Below are 16,640 nucleotides of genomic sequence, written 5' to 3'. Positions count from 1 at the left end.
TCAAGGCACAAGTGGTTTAAAAAGTTTGTATCCAAGAAAACCCCGCAGATTGCATCGGGTCATTGACTTACAGAATTAATTCCTCCTGTGGTGACAACTGCTTGCATTGTGTTATTGACATTACAGCAAACTCTCTTACAGGGCATGAATGTAGAAAAAGGGGGGGAGGAAAAACTCCCCTTTAACAGGAAGAAACCTCCAGCAGAACCAGAAACCGACTCAATACAAGCAGCCATCGGTCATGACAAACTTAATTGGTTGCAGCATTATCTCAGCTGATGTCCTCCTCAAGGAAGGAATCCTAGTCAAACAGAATGCCACACAAAATGTAGCTTCTATGGAGAGGAGCTATAAAAGGAGAGAAGATGTAGATGGACATCGTCTTTGGGGGAAAGGTGGTTTTGTGAACCATTCGTTTTCACAAAACCACACCTTTCTCCCCAAGGACCATAATGTCAATACAGACTGGCTGATAGTTGTATGCGGATAACATTGGAATTTAAACCTAATGACATCCATCTACAGCAGGGGTGTTCAAGTCCAGTCCTAGAGAGCTTGATTCAGGTGTGTTGGAGCAGGGTGCATCTGAAAGATGCAGGATGGTAGCTCAATAAAAAAAAAAGATAATGTCACAAAGTTCAATGTTTTTTGTCACTCATGTCAGTAAAATCTTTATGCAAATTTATTACACAGAGTGAAGTACAGCCTTTACTTCGTGTCTCGCAAAATGTTAATATTACAGGAGATTAATAAAAAAAAAAGAACATTCTTCACAGAAATTCAAAAATACTTTGACTCCAAAGGGAAATTAAATGTCACCTGATTTTATCATTTCTACATTAAACCCTAGAAGTGACAGTTTTCTAATATTTAATAGTAAACTGCAAGAAAAAAGACTATGATGATATAGCGGTACTAACATTGGCATCGACTGGTACATTTTTAGAATATTGGTATCAGTCCAATAAATAAAACTGGGCTGATTTTAAACTCTAATATTTATTTTTTTGTTGCCGTTTGTTTTTAGAGGGGAAGTGAGGGGGCTGGTCATGTGGTCTTTGTTTGGTCATGTGACTGTGATGCAATAGGATTGTGGGAAGTTTAATTGAAGCAGAGAAGCAGTGGAGTCAATGTTGTGGAGAAATAGTAAAATAACATCGGTACAGGTAAAACATGCAGTTTGGAAACTCAACCAAGAAACACATGAATGAGTCAAAGTCATGAATAAGTGCATTTGAGTAAGTGCAAAGAACTGTTTGACTGAACTTATCCAAACTATATACTTCAAATCTGGATACAGATGATGTAAAAACCCACGTCAGGCATTTTGCGCTTCAAACCAGTTTTTCTTATTTACAAACAGCAGTTTTATCCTTAATGTTTTGATGAAAGGGAAAGATGAATGAAAAACACAACATTTTACTCTTCAAAACAAAACATTCCAAGCATTGTTAGTTGGATGATCTCCATGCAACCCAAAAACAAAATTGGCCCAATTCTTCAGACAGAGTGATCACTGACAGGACAGACATGAGGAATCAGAGGTGATGAGGAAGACCGATTCTTTGGGCCCAGTGGCGGTTTCTGATATGGGCAAAATGGGCAACAGTCCAGGGTGTTATCTTGTGGAGTGGCATGAGCACCCCCAGCCCCTCTCATTGTTTATATTCCCCCTCCTGCCTCCCTCCCACAGCTCTCACCCAGAGTATCTGATTGTCAAAACACCCAATCCACCTCACTCCCCCTTGTAGAGTGCTATGCCCTGAGCACCAAACTGGCTAGGACCGCCTCTGTTTGGGCCTCATGTAGCAGTCCGATTGTGAATGCAGCAGGGACAGCAGTGCAGTGATTCATGGATGAAGAGATCACACTCCCCACAGAACACACTGCAACACAAAGGACAGGCGAGGACCTGGAAGCCAGCAGAGAGAGGGAGAAGAGAGAAACATTCCAGATGTTGAGGAATGATTGGTCAGTAGCAAACATACCTGGGCTGGAATGTGAGAGCAAATCATTCCCCAGTTTTAATTAAATTAGTTCATTCTGCGTTACCTAGAAACACCATTTGTGTATGTTTTAAGCTCAATTGACTGTAAAGGTTTTAGTACAATGGTTGTATGTAATGGAGAGAAAACTCATTCTAAAGATTATAAATTCCAAAGAAATATCAGTGTCTGGAACTCAACACTTAACACTTTTACAAACACACAGCTGCTTTACTGTTGATAAACATATGCTACAGTTTTTTATACAAACCAAACATTCTCATTTATGTAATGATTTCCAGGAAGAAATAGAGCCAGTGTTCTTCTTCATTGAAGATCTAAAGAGAAACCAGTTTTCTGGAATTCTACTTACATTTTTATCTTTCAGCTGCCCTTGACAAGCCTGACAGAACCTGAAAGAAAATGACACTTAAGGCCACACAGGAGTGAGTTACATGGCAATAATGACACAGGTAAATTAATAAGCGTTACTTATTCTGCTGATAATTATCAGCTGGACTCTCAATAAATGCTTGGAGGGGAAACAGATGATGAAAGGATCTGGCCAGATGTGGAGCAGACACCAGCGTCAAACCTGAGAGGAAAACGCCCACATACGCACACAGCTAAAGTTATGTTAGCTTAAAGACATTAAAAGAGAAAAATGAGCATCAGCTTCATAAAACACTCCATACACAATGAATGTCTGCATCACACATACCACAGACTTTACACTCCACAGGAAGCTCTGTGTATTTTGCTTGGCACTGCGGACAGAAGTATCCTCCTAGAGTCAGAGCCGGGCCACCACCACTGTCCAGATGACTAGGAACACGAACACACACAACTCATTGTGGGAACCAGATGTTAAAATGGTGGAGTTTTATTTTTTCTGTACTTACGACATGCTGAACGACGGTTTGACATCTTGATCACTCAGAGAGGTTACAGTGTGCTGAGGAAAACCTAAGCAAACACGGGTTCCTGTTAGTATCAACAGTCCAAATGAAGCACAGACAGAGGAGCTGACTCTAGCTAGACTGCCTGGATACGAAGTACATCTTTTTAATGCCACTTTAATCATTAGAACCATGTGCATTTCAAGGGCCCTGGGAACTTGATTTTCAAATGAAATGCTGAATTTACTTTAATGCAAAAACAGGACTCAACAGTCCAGGAAGATGCCTCTGCCGTTGTCTGGTTCAGGCCTGGTCTGTCATGCTTTTCTGGAATGGATTTAGCTTGGCAATCCTTTCAAGGCTGCAGTTCTCCCCGTTTGTGCATCTTTTTCTACTATACCTCTTCCTTCCGCTCAATTTTATGTATAGCATATTAATGCTTGGATACAGAACTCTCTGAACAGCCAGGTTCTTCAACAATGATGTTTAGTGTCTTCCTCTCCTTGTGAAGGGTGTCAATGACTCTGTTCTGGACATCTGTCCAGTTAGCAGTATTCCCCATAATGTCGACCCACTGACCTGGAGTGAGCAACATTCCACTAATACAGTGGTGTCCAAAGTCGGTCCTCGAGGGCCGACTAGGTTGTTACTACCTAGTGGTTGTTACTAGCTAGTGGTAGTAACAACCTCCTCTGCAAGTCAGTGTTCCTCTTAGGCCTCTAATGAGCCATCATTTGATGCAGGTGCACTAAACCAGGGAGAGAACTAAAACATGCAGGATGCCGGCCCTCCAGGACTGACTTTGGGCACCCCTGCACCTAACCCTAACCCCTAACCCTTTACACAGTAACACTATTTTAATAACTAAAACCACATGCATTTAATGCCCAACTGGTCATAACGCTAGTCAAGTCAGTGTTTGCCTTGACAACAGGCTGGACAGGAGATGCAGCAGTGAAGCGTCTATAACACAGGTCTCAAACTCCAGCCCTGGAGGGCCATTGTCCTGCAACTTTTAGATGCGTCTCTGCTGCACCACACCTGAATAGAATAATTAGCTCATTAGCAAGGATTCTACACAAGAATGAGGTAATTAAGCCATTTCATTCCAGTGTTTTGTACCTGTACATCTAAAAACTCCAGGACAGCGGACCTTGAGGACTGGAGTTTGACATCCTTGGTCAATAAGAAGGAACAGAGCAGACTGTACTTTTTGGGGAAGCTCAGATCCTTCAAGGTTTACATCAAGATGTTGCAGATCAACAAGTCTGTTGTTGAGTGTCATCTCTTCTGCTGTCATCTGTTGGGGCAGCAGCATCAGAACCAGGGACCTAAAACGGCTCAACAGCCTGAGCAAGAAGGCTGGATCTGTTCTGGGGACGACTGTGGAACCATGTGAGATGATGATGCAAAGAAGGATTCTTGATAGGATCAAGAAAATTAAGGACAACTCTGACCATCCTCTTCGTGACACTGTCTTGGGAAAGCAGAGTATCTTCAGTCAGAGGCTTCTTCAGATTTACTCATACAGACCGCTGCAGGAGATCTTTCCTGTCAACAGCCATCACAATCTGCATGTAACCCAAGTGAAATGTTGAGTTCCATTTTCTGGTTCGCTACTATTGCCCTCCAAAATCTAGTTTGATTATATTACTGCAATTCTCGCGAGATTTACTAAGCAGCCAATCATTGCTGAGCGTCTGGGTCACATGTACCACCGTAGCTAATTTGCTGGGTATATTAGCTGGAGTGAAAAGCATGGAGGATTAGAACGAGTTTGGGAGAGCAGAGCGGCAGGTTGGTTGAGCGTAACATTCTGTTTTTCTTTAATCTTGTATGATGCTGATAAAATTGTACCAACTTTAGGAGTCTCTGGTTGTGAGCTGAGGGATAAGGGAAACAAAACTGATTGTATGCCTTATGAACTGCGGAATTGGTGAGTCATTTTATGAAGACTTGGCGTTATCAATCCAGATGCTATATTGCGACTCTGAGCAAACAAATTGGAGAACAATGAGATGCCTTAAATATTTATTAAAGTATTTGCCTAGCTTGATGTTTTTTTACATTGTTTGTTTTTGTATGGAGCATGTTTATTGACTTTTTTATGAATAAGATTTATTTAGAAACATATTTGGAAATTCATTGATTAGCAAAACGATCATTAGGATTATTCATATTGCAATGAGTGCCGATCGTTTTTTTTTTGTGTGTGCACACTGAAATGTTTTGATGATATATTTGAGACTGGTCCTGCTTTATTGTACAGGCCAGGTTCGATGGCGAGCTGAAGAATCAGGTTCAAGAGCCTAAAAGGATATTTCACCTGAGGTGTTAAGATTTGGTTTCCCCACCAGGCTGGGGGGAAACTTCCTGCAGCCCATGAACAAAACTGTTCCCCCTCTGATCTGACTTTTGTCAGTATATGAACTGCAACAAGCCCTCTAAACAACTCACCCGATCCTGTTGAACCGCCCCAGTTCAGGGGGGTGTATGAACTGAATAGTGTGGCTTGTTGCTGGAACTGTGGAACTGATTTGTTTTCTTTTGATTTGTTAATTTAATATTGGTTTCTTTGTGTATTATTTCCTTTAAATTAATATGGCCATTTTAATGTTTTTTTCCCCCTTTCTTATTGTAATGTAAATAATTAATCACTGTGAATACAAGGCACTCACATCTGCAACTTCTAATCCGTCTACTCCTTCCTGAGTCGTATCTAGACTTCTGAGAACTAGTCCATTGACCTTGTTGGTCATGATCCATTTTTTTATTTAGAAATATAGTATATTGTTTACACAGATATGCTACATGCATCTTGAAGAATAAATGAGTTACAACATTTAATTAAATTTCCCTTTGGGATTAATAAAGTATTTTTGAATTTGTTTTTCTGTATCACAGCTGAGCTCCAATAACCAAATTTTTCCTGAGGGGCGAAACAGCAACCACCATTCAGTGGCTGACATGTCAAACAGCAGGTAAGACACAATACCCCCTACAACCATTACAGGGCCCCCTGGTCTCAATGTGACCGTAGCTTTACTTGCCCCCCCTACCAGGCTAAGAATTACTTGTGTGTGTGTATATATATATGTATATATATTTTTTAAATAAGCCAGACTACAAGCGTCTCTGTTGCGCTGAGCATTTCACTAACAGAACAGAGTTATTTCTTAAAAACTGATTTATAGTTGATGAATTTAACATCCCACAAAGCCGGAGCATGGACCAATCACACCATTGGTGCCCTGCATGTTGCCTCGCGCTTTGTCGCTGCTTGATCACTGAAGTTTACCTCAGCGCGAAACCGTTCACTCAAACTGGACACAAGCTCACCTGTATGAACATTTACATCAACCCAAAGTGAGGGATTGTGATTTGAACTGCAGGTATAACCTGTAGTCGCGCTTTCAGAGGTGCATGTTGAGCGAGCAATGAGAATGATTTCTGCCTGTGAACAAAGAATTATGTGCAGCTTTAACATCTCAACACGCTACCCAGCTCATGGCTCTGTGTCTGGGGTTAAGCTAACGCACCGGCCAAATGCTGAAGCTCCATGGGAAGAACTTACGTGCTCGCCTCATAGTCACACATCACGCTGGTTTTATTTTATATTATTTTAGTATTACATTTTCCAGTTACACGATACAGCAAACATATCAACTCTGAACACTTAGAGTTAATGCGCTTGGCCGCGCAGATCTGAAAAACTTGTTCCATAAAGATTCGGTAACCAAAACAGTCGCTGTTCTTTAACAGCGACTGTTTTGGTTACCGAATCTTTATGGAACAAGTTTTTCACACCTTTGTGTGCTGATCAATCGGTCACCGATCATAATCGGGCCGATTTTTGTGAAAAAGTGCATGATCGGTGATTGGCGATCATTGGCTCTTGTTGCCGATACCGATCACCTGCATCTCATTTCTCAGCCTGCCTGTGCAGCTGGTCTCCTCTTTCCTTCACACTGCGCAAACGTGCAGCAACAAATCCTAAGCTATGTGGAACTATAACGCACTGAGTGAATGGGGACGTTTGTGTGTTGCGGTGGAAAATTGAAGCACGTCAAAATGCATCAACACAACGAAGCCAATACGACATAAAAACAATGCCATACTTGATGTAGTTTGGCTACATCGAGGCTCATTGCAGTAAAAAAGACATATGGAGGATCAGATAGCAGGTAAAGCAGAGCACAGCTACAAACACTCACCCGGATTAGCATGACGGTCAGAAAGCTAAACAAATAACACGCAAAATTATTTAAGTCTTCGAGCTGCGATGTAAGACGCTGGTTCTGCTCTCGCTGTTGAACCGCTGCTACGCTACAGGTAGTAATATTTCACAGACGGAGCGCCGCTTCTGCTCCACCTGGTAGTGACTCTCACACCAAACCTCTGCTTAAAGCTGCAGCATCTAACTTAAAAAAATACATTTTACATACGTATTAAAACTTTCGCTGTCCTAACATGAGACAGATAATCTCTAAAAAAATAATCGATCTCCTCCCTGCTCTGCATAATTACTCCGCTCAGTCAGAAACAGCCAATCAGAACTAGCAGTAATCAGCTAGCCGCCATGCTATCGGGAAGTTTTCATTCAGTAACTCTGGATTGTTTATTGTAATGGATCCTATATTTGCCTTTGAATGTTAAGTTTTATACTTGAATTTTTTTGGTAATGTTGAGAGGTTTTATTTTGACTTTTTGCATTATTTAGCCTCTTCAGAGCCTCCATATGTTATCAGTCTGTTAAAGATAGTATTACCTATAGCAGTACAATTTGCACAATGCCTGTTTTGTTTAGTTTTCTTCTTGGAAAAAGTTATTAAAAACAAGTTTTTGTCTAAATTAAGGTGAATTCATGGTTCCTTTTTCCACATAATGTAACCGGTAGTGTTTATGATAAAAAAAATAAATAATTATGTGATCGGTATCGGTGATTGGCCCTCATGGGTGATCGGTATCGGCAGGAAAAAATCTGATCGGCACATCTCTAGTCTCTGTGGTACTTATTAAAAACCTAACAGACACAAAATGGAAGAGCTACTAAAGCCAAATTAGTAGCATTAAATCTCCCATTTGTTGTGCACGTCTGTGTGGATTTAACTCATCATACAGGGCCGGTATAAAGCTGTATTAGGCCTTGAGCAGAAATTGACTTAGGGGCCCCTCTAGCTGTTAAGAACATCAGCACCACTAACAGCATATCAATATGGATTTAGTACATTCTGGGAGAGGGGAGTAGTTAAATTTGCCTACCTAAAATGCAATAAGCAATAATTGTAGCTTATTAGGAAACATTTGTGAACAAACAGCTCAATCTCAAAGATTAAACTCACAGCGTCAGATTGTGGCTGTGGTAACAAAACAATCCAACTATGAATATTGTTCTTTGACCTTTAACAAAGTAAACTTGCCAGCTACTTAAAATCTTAAATTTAATGTTACCTAACTGGTCATAACACTAGTCAGTGTTTGCTAATCAATTTAAAATCTTTTAATTTATGTATGCTGAAACCATTAAATAAAATTTAGTAGCATTGATATTCTCAATAAATAAATGTTACATTTGTACATCTGTGTTCTGTGTTAAAATATTAGTGTTTACGGGGCCCCTGAAGGCCTGGGGGGGGGGGGGGTCTTACAGAGCTGCTGACTTAATTTGGATTAAACAGAAGTGCAAATGATTGATATTCACTTGTATTTTTTTTTTATTTGTTGTTCTTAAGATTCTATAGTTGTGGGTATAAATAGCTTGTCACTGGCTATGTCTTCCTGTAACATATAGTTAGCTAACCAGTAATATTTTTGCATTTCTTGTCAACTTAACGGCTTTTAACATAAAACCCCAGTGGACCGCCTCAGCGCCCCAAACTCCAGGCTTGGTAAGTTTTCTGGGGGAAACCCTGATTCCCTATCCAATGCCAGAATACTTTTAATCTGTGACATAACCTGAAGGAAACGGCAGCATTTCAAGAAACCAAACATCTCTTTCAGGAGAGGAAACTCAACTTTTATCATGCCGGCAGCAAAATATGTTGCAATTCTGGTTAACTTAGAGAATATGAATGTCAAGCATTTTAGTACTGACCCATTCGTATTAAAGAGCTTTCCGATGAGAAGCTTGCTGGCGGAGGTTTGACATGATGCATGAGCAGCTCTTTGAAGTGACTCTCATCTAGGATAACATGGTAGGATCCACCCGTCTCTCTGGTCAGAACCGTGCACACTCGGACTTCTGCTGAGAGCCCAATTACTGACACTCGCACCTTAAGAGACTTCAGAGTCTGAAAGCAAAGGAAAACATGCAATTCGTGCTCCTTGCTGCCAAACAACAAGTTGGAGAAACGGAGAACATTACAAAACGAAAAGGTTTTGTTCAGATAAAACAGTTTAGCTAAAGAAAGTGATGATAAACCAGTATGTGAACCTCAGCACAAGTTAATTCTTAAATTACTTTAAAGAAACAGTCACATCAAACAAAATATGCTTTTAAGGTGGTTTCATTTCCATCACTGTGAAATATATTCAGATATATCACCATAAAAAAAAAACACTTTCCTTCCAACAATGAATGCCTTCTTGACAAATGAAACTACATTATAACATGAACACTGACTTTACTGATTTTAAGGATTTCAGCCCATCTGCACGTATCCCAAATTGAGGCATATTGTTAGCATCATTTTTTCTAACAATCAACTGAAATTTTTTCACTGGCCAGTATACTGTACCAGAATCGACTATACCCTTTCAGAGGGTAAATCCATCAACATAGGATTGCCTCAGGGTGTTGCGCTTAGACAGTTATGTGCCTGTGCACATTAGAAGAGTTATCTGTATAACTCTTCTAATTACCAGCCTGGGATTAAACATGTCTTCACCTTGATTAGCTCACAGATGTTAGCTGGGTCACATGTGGTCAGGCTGCTGAGGATGATGAGGATTTCTCTGCTGGTGTGTCCAGGCATGTGCCTTTAGAGAGAGAGAATCTAAATGTTGCTGTTTCACTCAAAAAGCCTCTGTGGAACAGCATCTGTGGTGAACCCACTTGAGGGTCTGTATAGCCAGCCTGAGAGAGTTGTACAGAGAAGGCTCTCCGACACATGAGCTGTCAACTGCTTTCTTCAGAGCAGCAATGTGCTTCTTTGGATTTCCTGTTGGAGAAACAAAATAAAGGATCAGCAGGTTTAACCGGCACAGCATAGACTGAGCGCCGGCGGAGGGAGCAGGAGAAACCCACACAACCAACCCATTTATTTTCTTTGGTGATGCACAATATTAAGAAAACATGTAATCTGTTGGAAGGACAATGTGGTGTGTAATAAACACATAGTCAGCTGAACAATATGAATGTGTTTCTGCCTTGGATTCATTGGAAACTTGAATCCCAGACAAGAAGCAGTCTATCTAGCTACTGTGAACAACTGAACAATCAATATTTCTATCTTAGTAACACAATTTCATTGAAAAAGTTTCACCTGGCTACCGCTGCTGCTTCAGAAGAGAAACAGCTAATCTGTAATTTATTTACATCTTTACCAGAACATGTTATTGGCTCCTGAAACACTTTGTTTCATTAGAAAATCAGGCCACATCAAACAAATGACTAGCTGAGAAACTGAATGCATTGTACTTCTATAATTAGCTAATATGTGTTGTAATCTAAGCTGTTCCTGTGACCAGCCTTCATTGTCTCCTAGGAATATTTGACTTGGCGTTACAGGCTGCTCTCTATACACTGTGGGGACTGTACATTGTCAGAGATAAATTAAAAGCTTACTAAAAAAATGCACTGCTCATCTGTCCCTTCAGTCACATTAAAGGTGTGATCCATCTGAACCTCAGATATTTAGACCAGAGTTATTTATTTGTTATGAAATAGAAGATTACTATAGTAGGCCTTTCACGATAACAAATTTTGCTGGACAGTAAATTGTCCTAGAAGTCATTACAATAAAGGTTGTTTTGAGACCATTTTTAAGTAAAATAATACTAATGACATAATAATGCAATATCTTTGAGATCTATTGATTCTCAAAGATCAATAAACTGTTATATCTGATGAACATTTAACACTGGAGCTGGAAAACGTTTTAATTATCCAAAATAAGCAAACAACAACATATACAACAAATAAGTTAATTATGAAGTCTCCGTAAACAAAATTGTCCTTCAAAAAAAAGGGCTAGTTGATGTCAATGCACCAGACTGAAGACTTATAATCCAATTTTTGGTAGAAAGAAAAAGAAAAACAACAAATCATGTAAATGGAAATTACTGAGTTTATTTCATTATGTAATTACTTCCAAGTGTGTCATTTAAATCTCTGATGTTCTTAGGAAATTATTTCCATTTCTTAATTGCTATGTTGACAGATTATTTAGTAACAAATTATCTTAGCACAGTTTAGGATTACATTGGTCTCCCTAGAGTATCTGTTAAAATGATTAAATAATATATTTTTTTAAATCATAAAATGACTTATGTTTCCCTGTTAATATGACTTTCTTTATTAATATGAGTAAATTATGATCCAACCCAACAGTCAATAGAGGCCACTAAAGTGTGGTGCATTTCAGTAACTCTTGCAGAAAATGGACATTTTAACACTAACTAACCAGCCTTAATCTGGACTACCTGCAGCCTTGACTAACCTTGCTGGCAGTAGACAGCCTAACTGGGCCTGGTCTACATAAAACATGTCAAACATGGTTGATTTGAGCGTTGGAACCATTCCTGGTGATTGGGCTGACAAATACATGTTCAGCAGAGAATTAATGAACTTTGATCCTCACCTGCAAGTTCTGTAAGCTTCTCAGCCCTTTTGTTTTTGGTGGTGATAATGCCAACCTGGAATTAAACACAACCCATTTAATTAGCTTAGCTACATAATCAGAGGAGCTTTAGAACCACCCCATTTACCTGAAACAATGGCTGTCCTCCTGCTTACATTCACGTAAACATTTATTACTCACATCACTACTATTGAAACTGAGTGAAATAAAAAGAATTAGACAATCAACTGTAAATTTATACTGCTGCATAATCCTTCATATTCTACCAATGTTAAAACTACGCAGTTTTAGAATCAGAGCAATTGTTTGATTTTTCTATAATCTATAATAAATTTCTATAGTAATATTTGAAACACTCCTTTTTATTAGAAGCATGTTAAATGTTACTGAAATTGAAAGAATGTAATCTACACATAAGTTGAAGTATTTTTAATATTTACACTTACACTCCTGTGTGTTGGAGCAGTGAGGCTGCAGAGTGCAAACATTTACCTCTGACCTCACAACATAACTGAGTCAAGAGATCAACATGTCATTTACAGGTATGTATATGCGGATCTGATCCACAGTTCAGAGGACAGCAAGAATGTTCTGAAGACAAAAGAGACGTCAAACAACAGTTACATCAGCAACAACCACCAGAGGGCAGCAGCGATGGCATCATCACCCAAACTCTCTGGAAGATCCTTCATCATGCAGAAACAACACAAAACACACTGCCAAAAAAATATGAGAACACATGGGTGCAAGAGGCGGACACTGTTGGACGGGTAAAGTGTTTCTCCAAAAGCCCTAAAAAGTAGCTGGTGAATTAGTGGTGAAATATTATTCACTCTAATCTTTTTCAATCAATCAATCTGCTCAGGTGCTAAAAGTGTTAATTGAAACACTTTGATGTTCTGTTCCAGATTATTTTTCTCTCATCTTCTGAGTGTAGGTGGGACACAAAAACTAATGTTTATTTCTGAAAATTCCAGATGCCCTACCACCACCAACACTGGTGGTGGTAGGGCACCACCAGTGTGCCCTAGGACACACCACCAGAGGACACACCACCAGTGTGTCCTCTGTTCTTTAAGCGCAAACCTAATGATATCATACCTGGCTGATGGGATTCTGGTCAAAGTATTCATCGATGAATCCCTCCATCAGCTGAAGATGAAGAAAGGGAATATGGCTTAGAGACAATCACCATGTGCAGTAACTGGTGCCATATGTGTTCTATCTCACCTTCAGGGTAGAGGTGAGACGGTTGGGTTTTAAGTCCTGGTCCTCCATACTGCGTGAACAGTCAATAACAACATATAGGTGGCGCATCTAGAGCACAAGACAATGATAATCTCCTCTGGGTTTCAAATTGATTTTTATGAAACACAACATGGGTGTGAGGCTGTTTCTGATAATCCCATCAGACACTGGTCTCACTCAGGGCAATGCTGGAGCCTGAATGCCGACTTCATTCAAAAAGAGATGTGCACAATATATTAGCACTAACATGGGTGTCAGCGGCTATTTTTATAATAACTAGACTGATGTTAACAAGTGAGACTTGTTTTTATCTTGTTACCATTTGATAGCTGGAAGAGGAAGGGAGGAGACCGGTCATGTGGTATTTGTTTGGTCCTGTGACTGTGATAGTGATGAAAAACATGATTGTGGGGGGTTAAACTGAAGCAGAGAAGCTGTTGCGTAGTCAACGGTGTGGTCTTTTTTTTTTGTTGAGGTGTCGAAAGGGTAGGGAAATATATATAATATCAGTAAAAATCAGTTATTGGCCATGACAGCAATATTAATATTGCATGTCAATATCAGCATAATTTATATATATGTGTATCCCTAATTTTAAAAAAATTAGCTGACAATAACCTTGGCCAGTTTACTTTAGTTATTTTCATTAACAGTAATTCCATTGGCTGAACTTATAGAATGTCCAAAGATGGTTGTCACTGTACAACGCTTTAATTCTAAAGATACAATATTAGCTATGAGAACATGGCATCTATAAGAGCTGTAGCTCACATGAGATCTGCCAGCTGTAGTTTCACAGTAAGGACTGAGAAACACAGAGGAGAAGCAAAAATCCAGACTTCACTCACCATCCCAAGCCTCACTTGTGCATGGCTTTGTGTCACCCTATGAGGCAAGTAGAGCAGGGATGTAAAAACCAGGCTGAAAAAGCACATGCAACTAAAGACTGATATACATCACATTCAATATGCCTTTTGAAAATAACTTTTAAGGAGGTATTGAACATATTTTTCATTAAACCCAGGTTTCTGTTTTAATTTTTTTTTAATTGAACTTATGTAAAATTGTGTCATATGTTCATCAGATGTAAGTGGAAAATAATTAACCGAAATTACGGCTTTTCATCCATCTGTATCATTAATCACTTACTGATAATTGTTCCTATAATAAATGAGCTTTTCCAATAGTATTGAAATTGCTGTCTAACGCACCTCTTTCTTTTGGACTGGTACAGGATCTCTTCCACTGTGGCTTTAAGGGAGCCTGACTCATCCTCCTTAAGCACCTCCCTGTAGAAATTCAGGAATATCCCATGTAGCTGCATCAGATACAAGCACATGTCCCAACCTGAGAATATTCTCACATTACACATCTTACCATGTCCTTTCATAGCCTCCTTCCCAGCGCTTGGCTCTCTCTGGCTCTTCATCCATCGTGTCTGCCAGTCAAACACAATGAAACAATGATCAAGTCCAAACTATTTAACTGGAACTGCAAAATATCTCTTCATCGACTGAGAGTTGATGAAGAGTGTGTACAGGTATCACACCTCAACAATAATAAAGCTTGAAGAAAAGATTAAATATATTTCGCTTATAGCTGTTGATTGGGTCGTCATCGTACCTCTTTTTAACTGACTGTTAAAATGCTTCCTCGATCAATAACCGGGGTCATGACCATGTAACATTTAATTTCTTAGGTCAAAGGCTGGAAAGTTTTGGAGCCTCTGCTGAAAATCCATTTGTTTGCAACAGTGGCTGCTGATTAACCAGATTTGTGGTCAAATGTTGAATTAGTGACCATTACATATTTGTTACTGTTTATTTTTTTCAGTATTTTGAAATTCAATTATATGCTTGAAAGAGACTAAAAATTAATCTCCATGACTAAATATTGTAGTTTACATGACAGACTGAAAAACTCCTAATTAATGTGGATAAAGTCATCCATTACTACTCGGAGTCCGAAACACTCCGAGTAATAAGCTGAGACGAAGCCGCTTTAGTGACAACCACGCAGTAGAACGAGGGCCGCCATCACAACAAAGCCCTTCTCAGGCGGTCACAAAGCTGCTGCTGCCACCAACCGCACAGCTCTCGTGGTCTTTAAATACTCAACGGCTGTCTCGATGAATCCTATGCTAAGTTAGAGGATTAACTTTTCGCTCCCTTTACTTACCAGACGTTTCTGTATTATTGTCTTGAAACCAGAGATTTAACAGCACTCCAGCGACCAGCTGGTGCACCAGAAAATTCTTTCCGGAAGGAAACACTCTGCAGCGACGATCCGTGACAGCCCATTAATGACAGTTTTATTTAAAACTCCCTGTAGTTTGGTTGTTAAACCAAACATCCAACAAAGTTCCATTAAGCCACTAAGGTACTGGATTCAAGTCTCTTTAACGCAGGCAAAAGAAGGTTCAATATCCAAACGTGTAAGTTGTTCTTCATTATTTATTTCTTAACATCTTTGCAAGAAAAACATTTATAGAGATAACTTTTCTTCTACCTCTCTTGCACTGGTAAAAACCATAGGCCCCAAACCCAAATGCCTGTTGGTCCTTTACCAGGCTCCTACACTTATAGAAAGTGGACCAACCCACCTTACTTCCTGTTTGCTTAGAAAAATAAGAAAAAATAATAAAACAAAAGATAAATAAAATCAACAATTATTAACCTACAAATAAGTTCTGTAAATAATACAAAAAATATAAATTTAAGAATAAACTAACAAAATTCAAATGGATGAAGAAAATATAAAGAATAAATAGCTCCAACACTCCCAGTACAAATTAATACGACGTTTTATTGTGCACAATGCCGTTTACGTTGCAGAGATGAAAATCCTAGACATATGTCAATTAAAGAACGTCCCAGCAACAACAAAATCAAAATCATATGGTAGTTGTTCAATTCAACTTAGTACAGTAAGAAAAACACTTGACAGACCAGAGATGCATCAACAATCACAAAGTATAACTTCATTTTCCAGCAAGCTGCTGCTCCATTATTGACATGTATGTAGGGGTGAAAGTAGGGGGGACGGCAGGGTACCTGCAAGAGAGAGGAGCGGCTGTCTGCTGTAAAGTCAGTGGGTTCACTGTACAGCCGTGAGTGCATCTACTAATCAGCCGTGACTGATTAGTTTTTCAAGAACAATCTTAATCAGACTTGATCAGTTAATAAATAGCTTCCAGCCCCCATTTCATATTGTTTCTTAACTGTTCTTTGCTAGAGCAGCGGTGCAATATGTCGATCGCGGAAGGTTTTGAGTCGATCTTGGCATTAGATGACAAACTGAACTCCGCCAGGACGCTGAGACCAGCACGTCCTCTGACTCCTTATCAAAACGTTCATAACTTTATTAAAGAACAAAAAGTCAACAAAACGTTTTCGAATTGATGGCCAAACAAAAATAATCTGTGATTATTGTTTCAACAAGGTGTTGCGCAATTATGTTAGTTTCGGTTCCATTATCAAAATAACTAGCAGAGCAGGAATTTAAAATGAACTAATCAACCACCGCTGTGTTCATGAGAGGCTTATTAATAATCGCAAAATAAATATTAAGCCTGAAAATCTGATATTGTAACGGACTAAATGTTTTAAACATAATCTGTGCTCGGCTCGAGGAGCAAGCGGTTGCCACGGCAACAGTTGTGCTTAAACTACAGAGAGACGGAGAATAAAAAGGTGCGATTGGTTTAG

General features: G+C 39.4%; 1 protein-coding gene across 2 annotated transcripts; it reads right to left on the bottom strand.

Moving 5' to 3' along the window:
* Positions 1-637: 637 nt before the first annotated feature.
* gtf2h2 (general transcription factor IIH, polypeptide 2) lies at positions 638-15,264 on the bottom strand. Of its 2 annotated transcripts, XM_008419292.3 has the most exons (15): positions 15,112-15,264; positions 14,311-14,371; positions 14,145-14,222; positions 13,782-13,818; positions 12,916-13,002; positions 12,787-12,837; positions 11,686-11,740; positions 9,939-10,044; positions 9,772-9,862; positions 8,979-9,174; positions 2,888-2,951; positions 2,707-2,810; positions 2,478-2,580; positions 2,359-2,398; positions 638-1,912 (listed from the first exon to the last, which is right to left on the bottom strand). In XM_008419292.3, the coding sequence occupies exons 2-15, from the start codon at positions 14,364-14,366 to the stop codon at positions 1,802-1,804; spliced, it is 1,179 nt and encodes a 392-aa protein (XP_008417514.1). In that variant the 5' UTR covers positions 14,367-14,371; positions 15,112-15,264; the 3' UTR covers positions 638-1,801. The 2 variants fall into 2 exon arrangements, with proteins under 2 accessions (XP_008417514.1, XP_008417516.1); XM_008419294.3 differs by lacking the exons at positions 14,311-14,371; positions 15,112-15,264 and having other exon boundaries at positions 12,916-12,964; positions 14,145-14,213.
* Positions 15,265-16,640: the final 1,376 nt, after the last annotated feature.

The sequence above is a fragment of the Poecilia reticulata genome, chromosome 9, assembly GCF_904066995.2.
Source record: "Poecilia reticulata chromosome 9, P_reticulata-male-v2, whole genome shotgun sequence".
Classification (NCBI taxonomy): domain Eukaryota; kingdom Metazoa; phylum Chordata; class Actinopteri; order Cyprinodontiformes; family Poeciliidae; genus Poecilia; species Poecilia reticulata.
This window is presented reverse-complemented; position numbering and strand designations above follow the sequence as displayed.

Coding starts and splice junctions, on each gene's coding strand:
- gtf2h2 (XM_008419292.3), bottom strand. CDS start 14,366: ATGGATGAAGAGCCAGAGAGAGCCAAGCGCTGGGAAGGAGGCTATGAA. Junction 12,838..12,915: donor GTCTCACCTCTACCCTGAAG/GTGAGATAGAAC, acceptor CTTCATCTTCAG/CTGATGGAGGGATTCATCGA. Junction 9,175..9,771: donor ACATCTGTGAGCTAATCAAG/GTGAAGACATGT, acceptor CTTTGCTTTCAG/ACTCTGAAGTCTCTTAAGGT.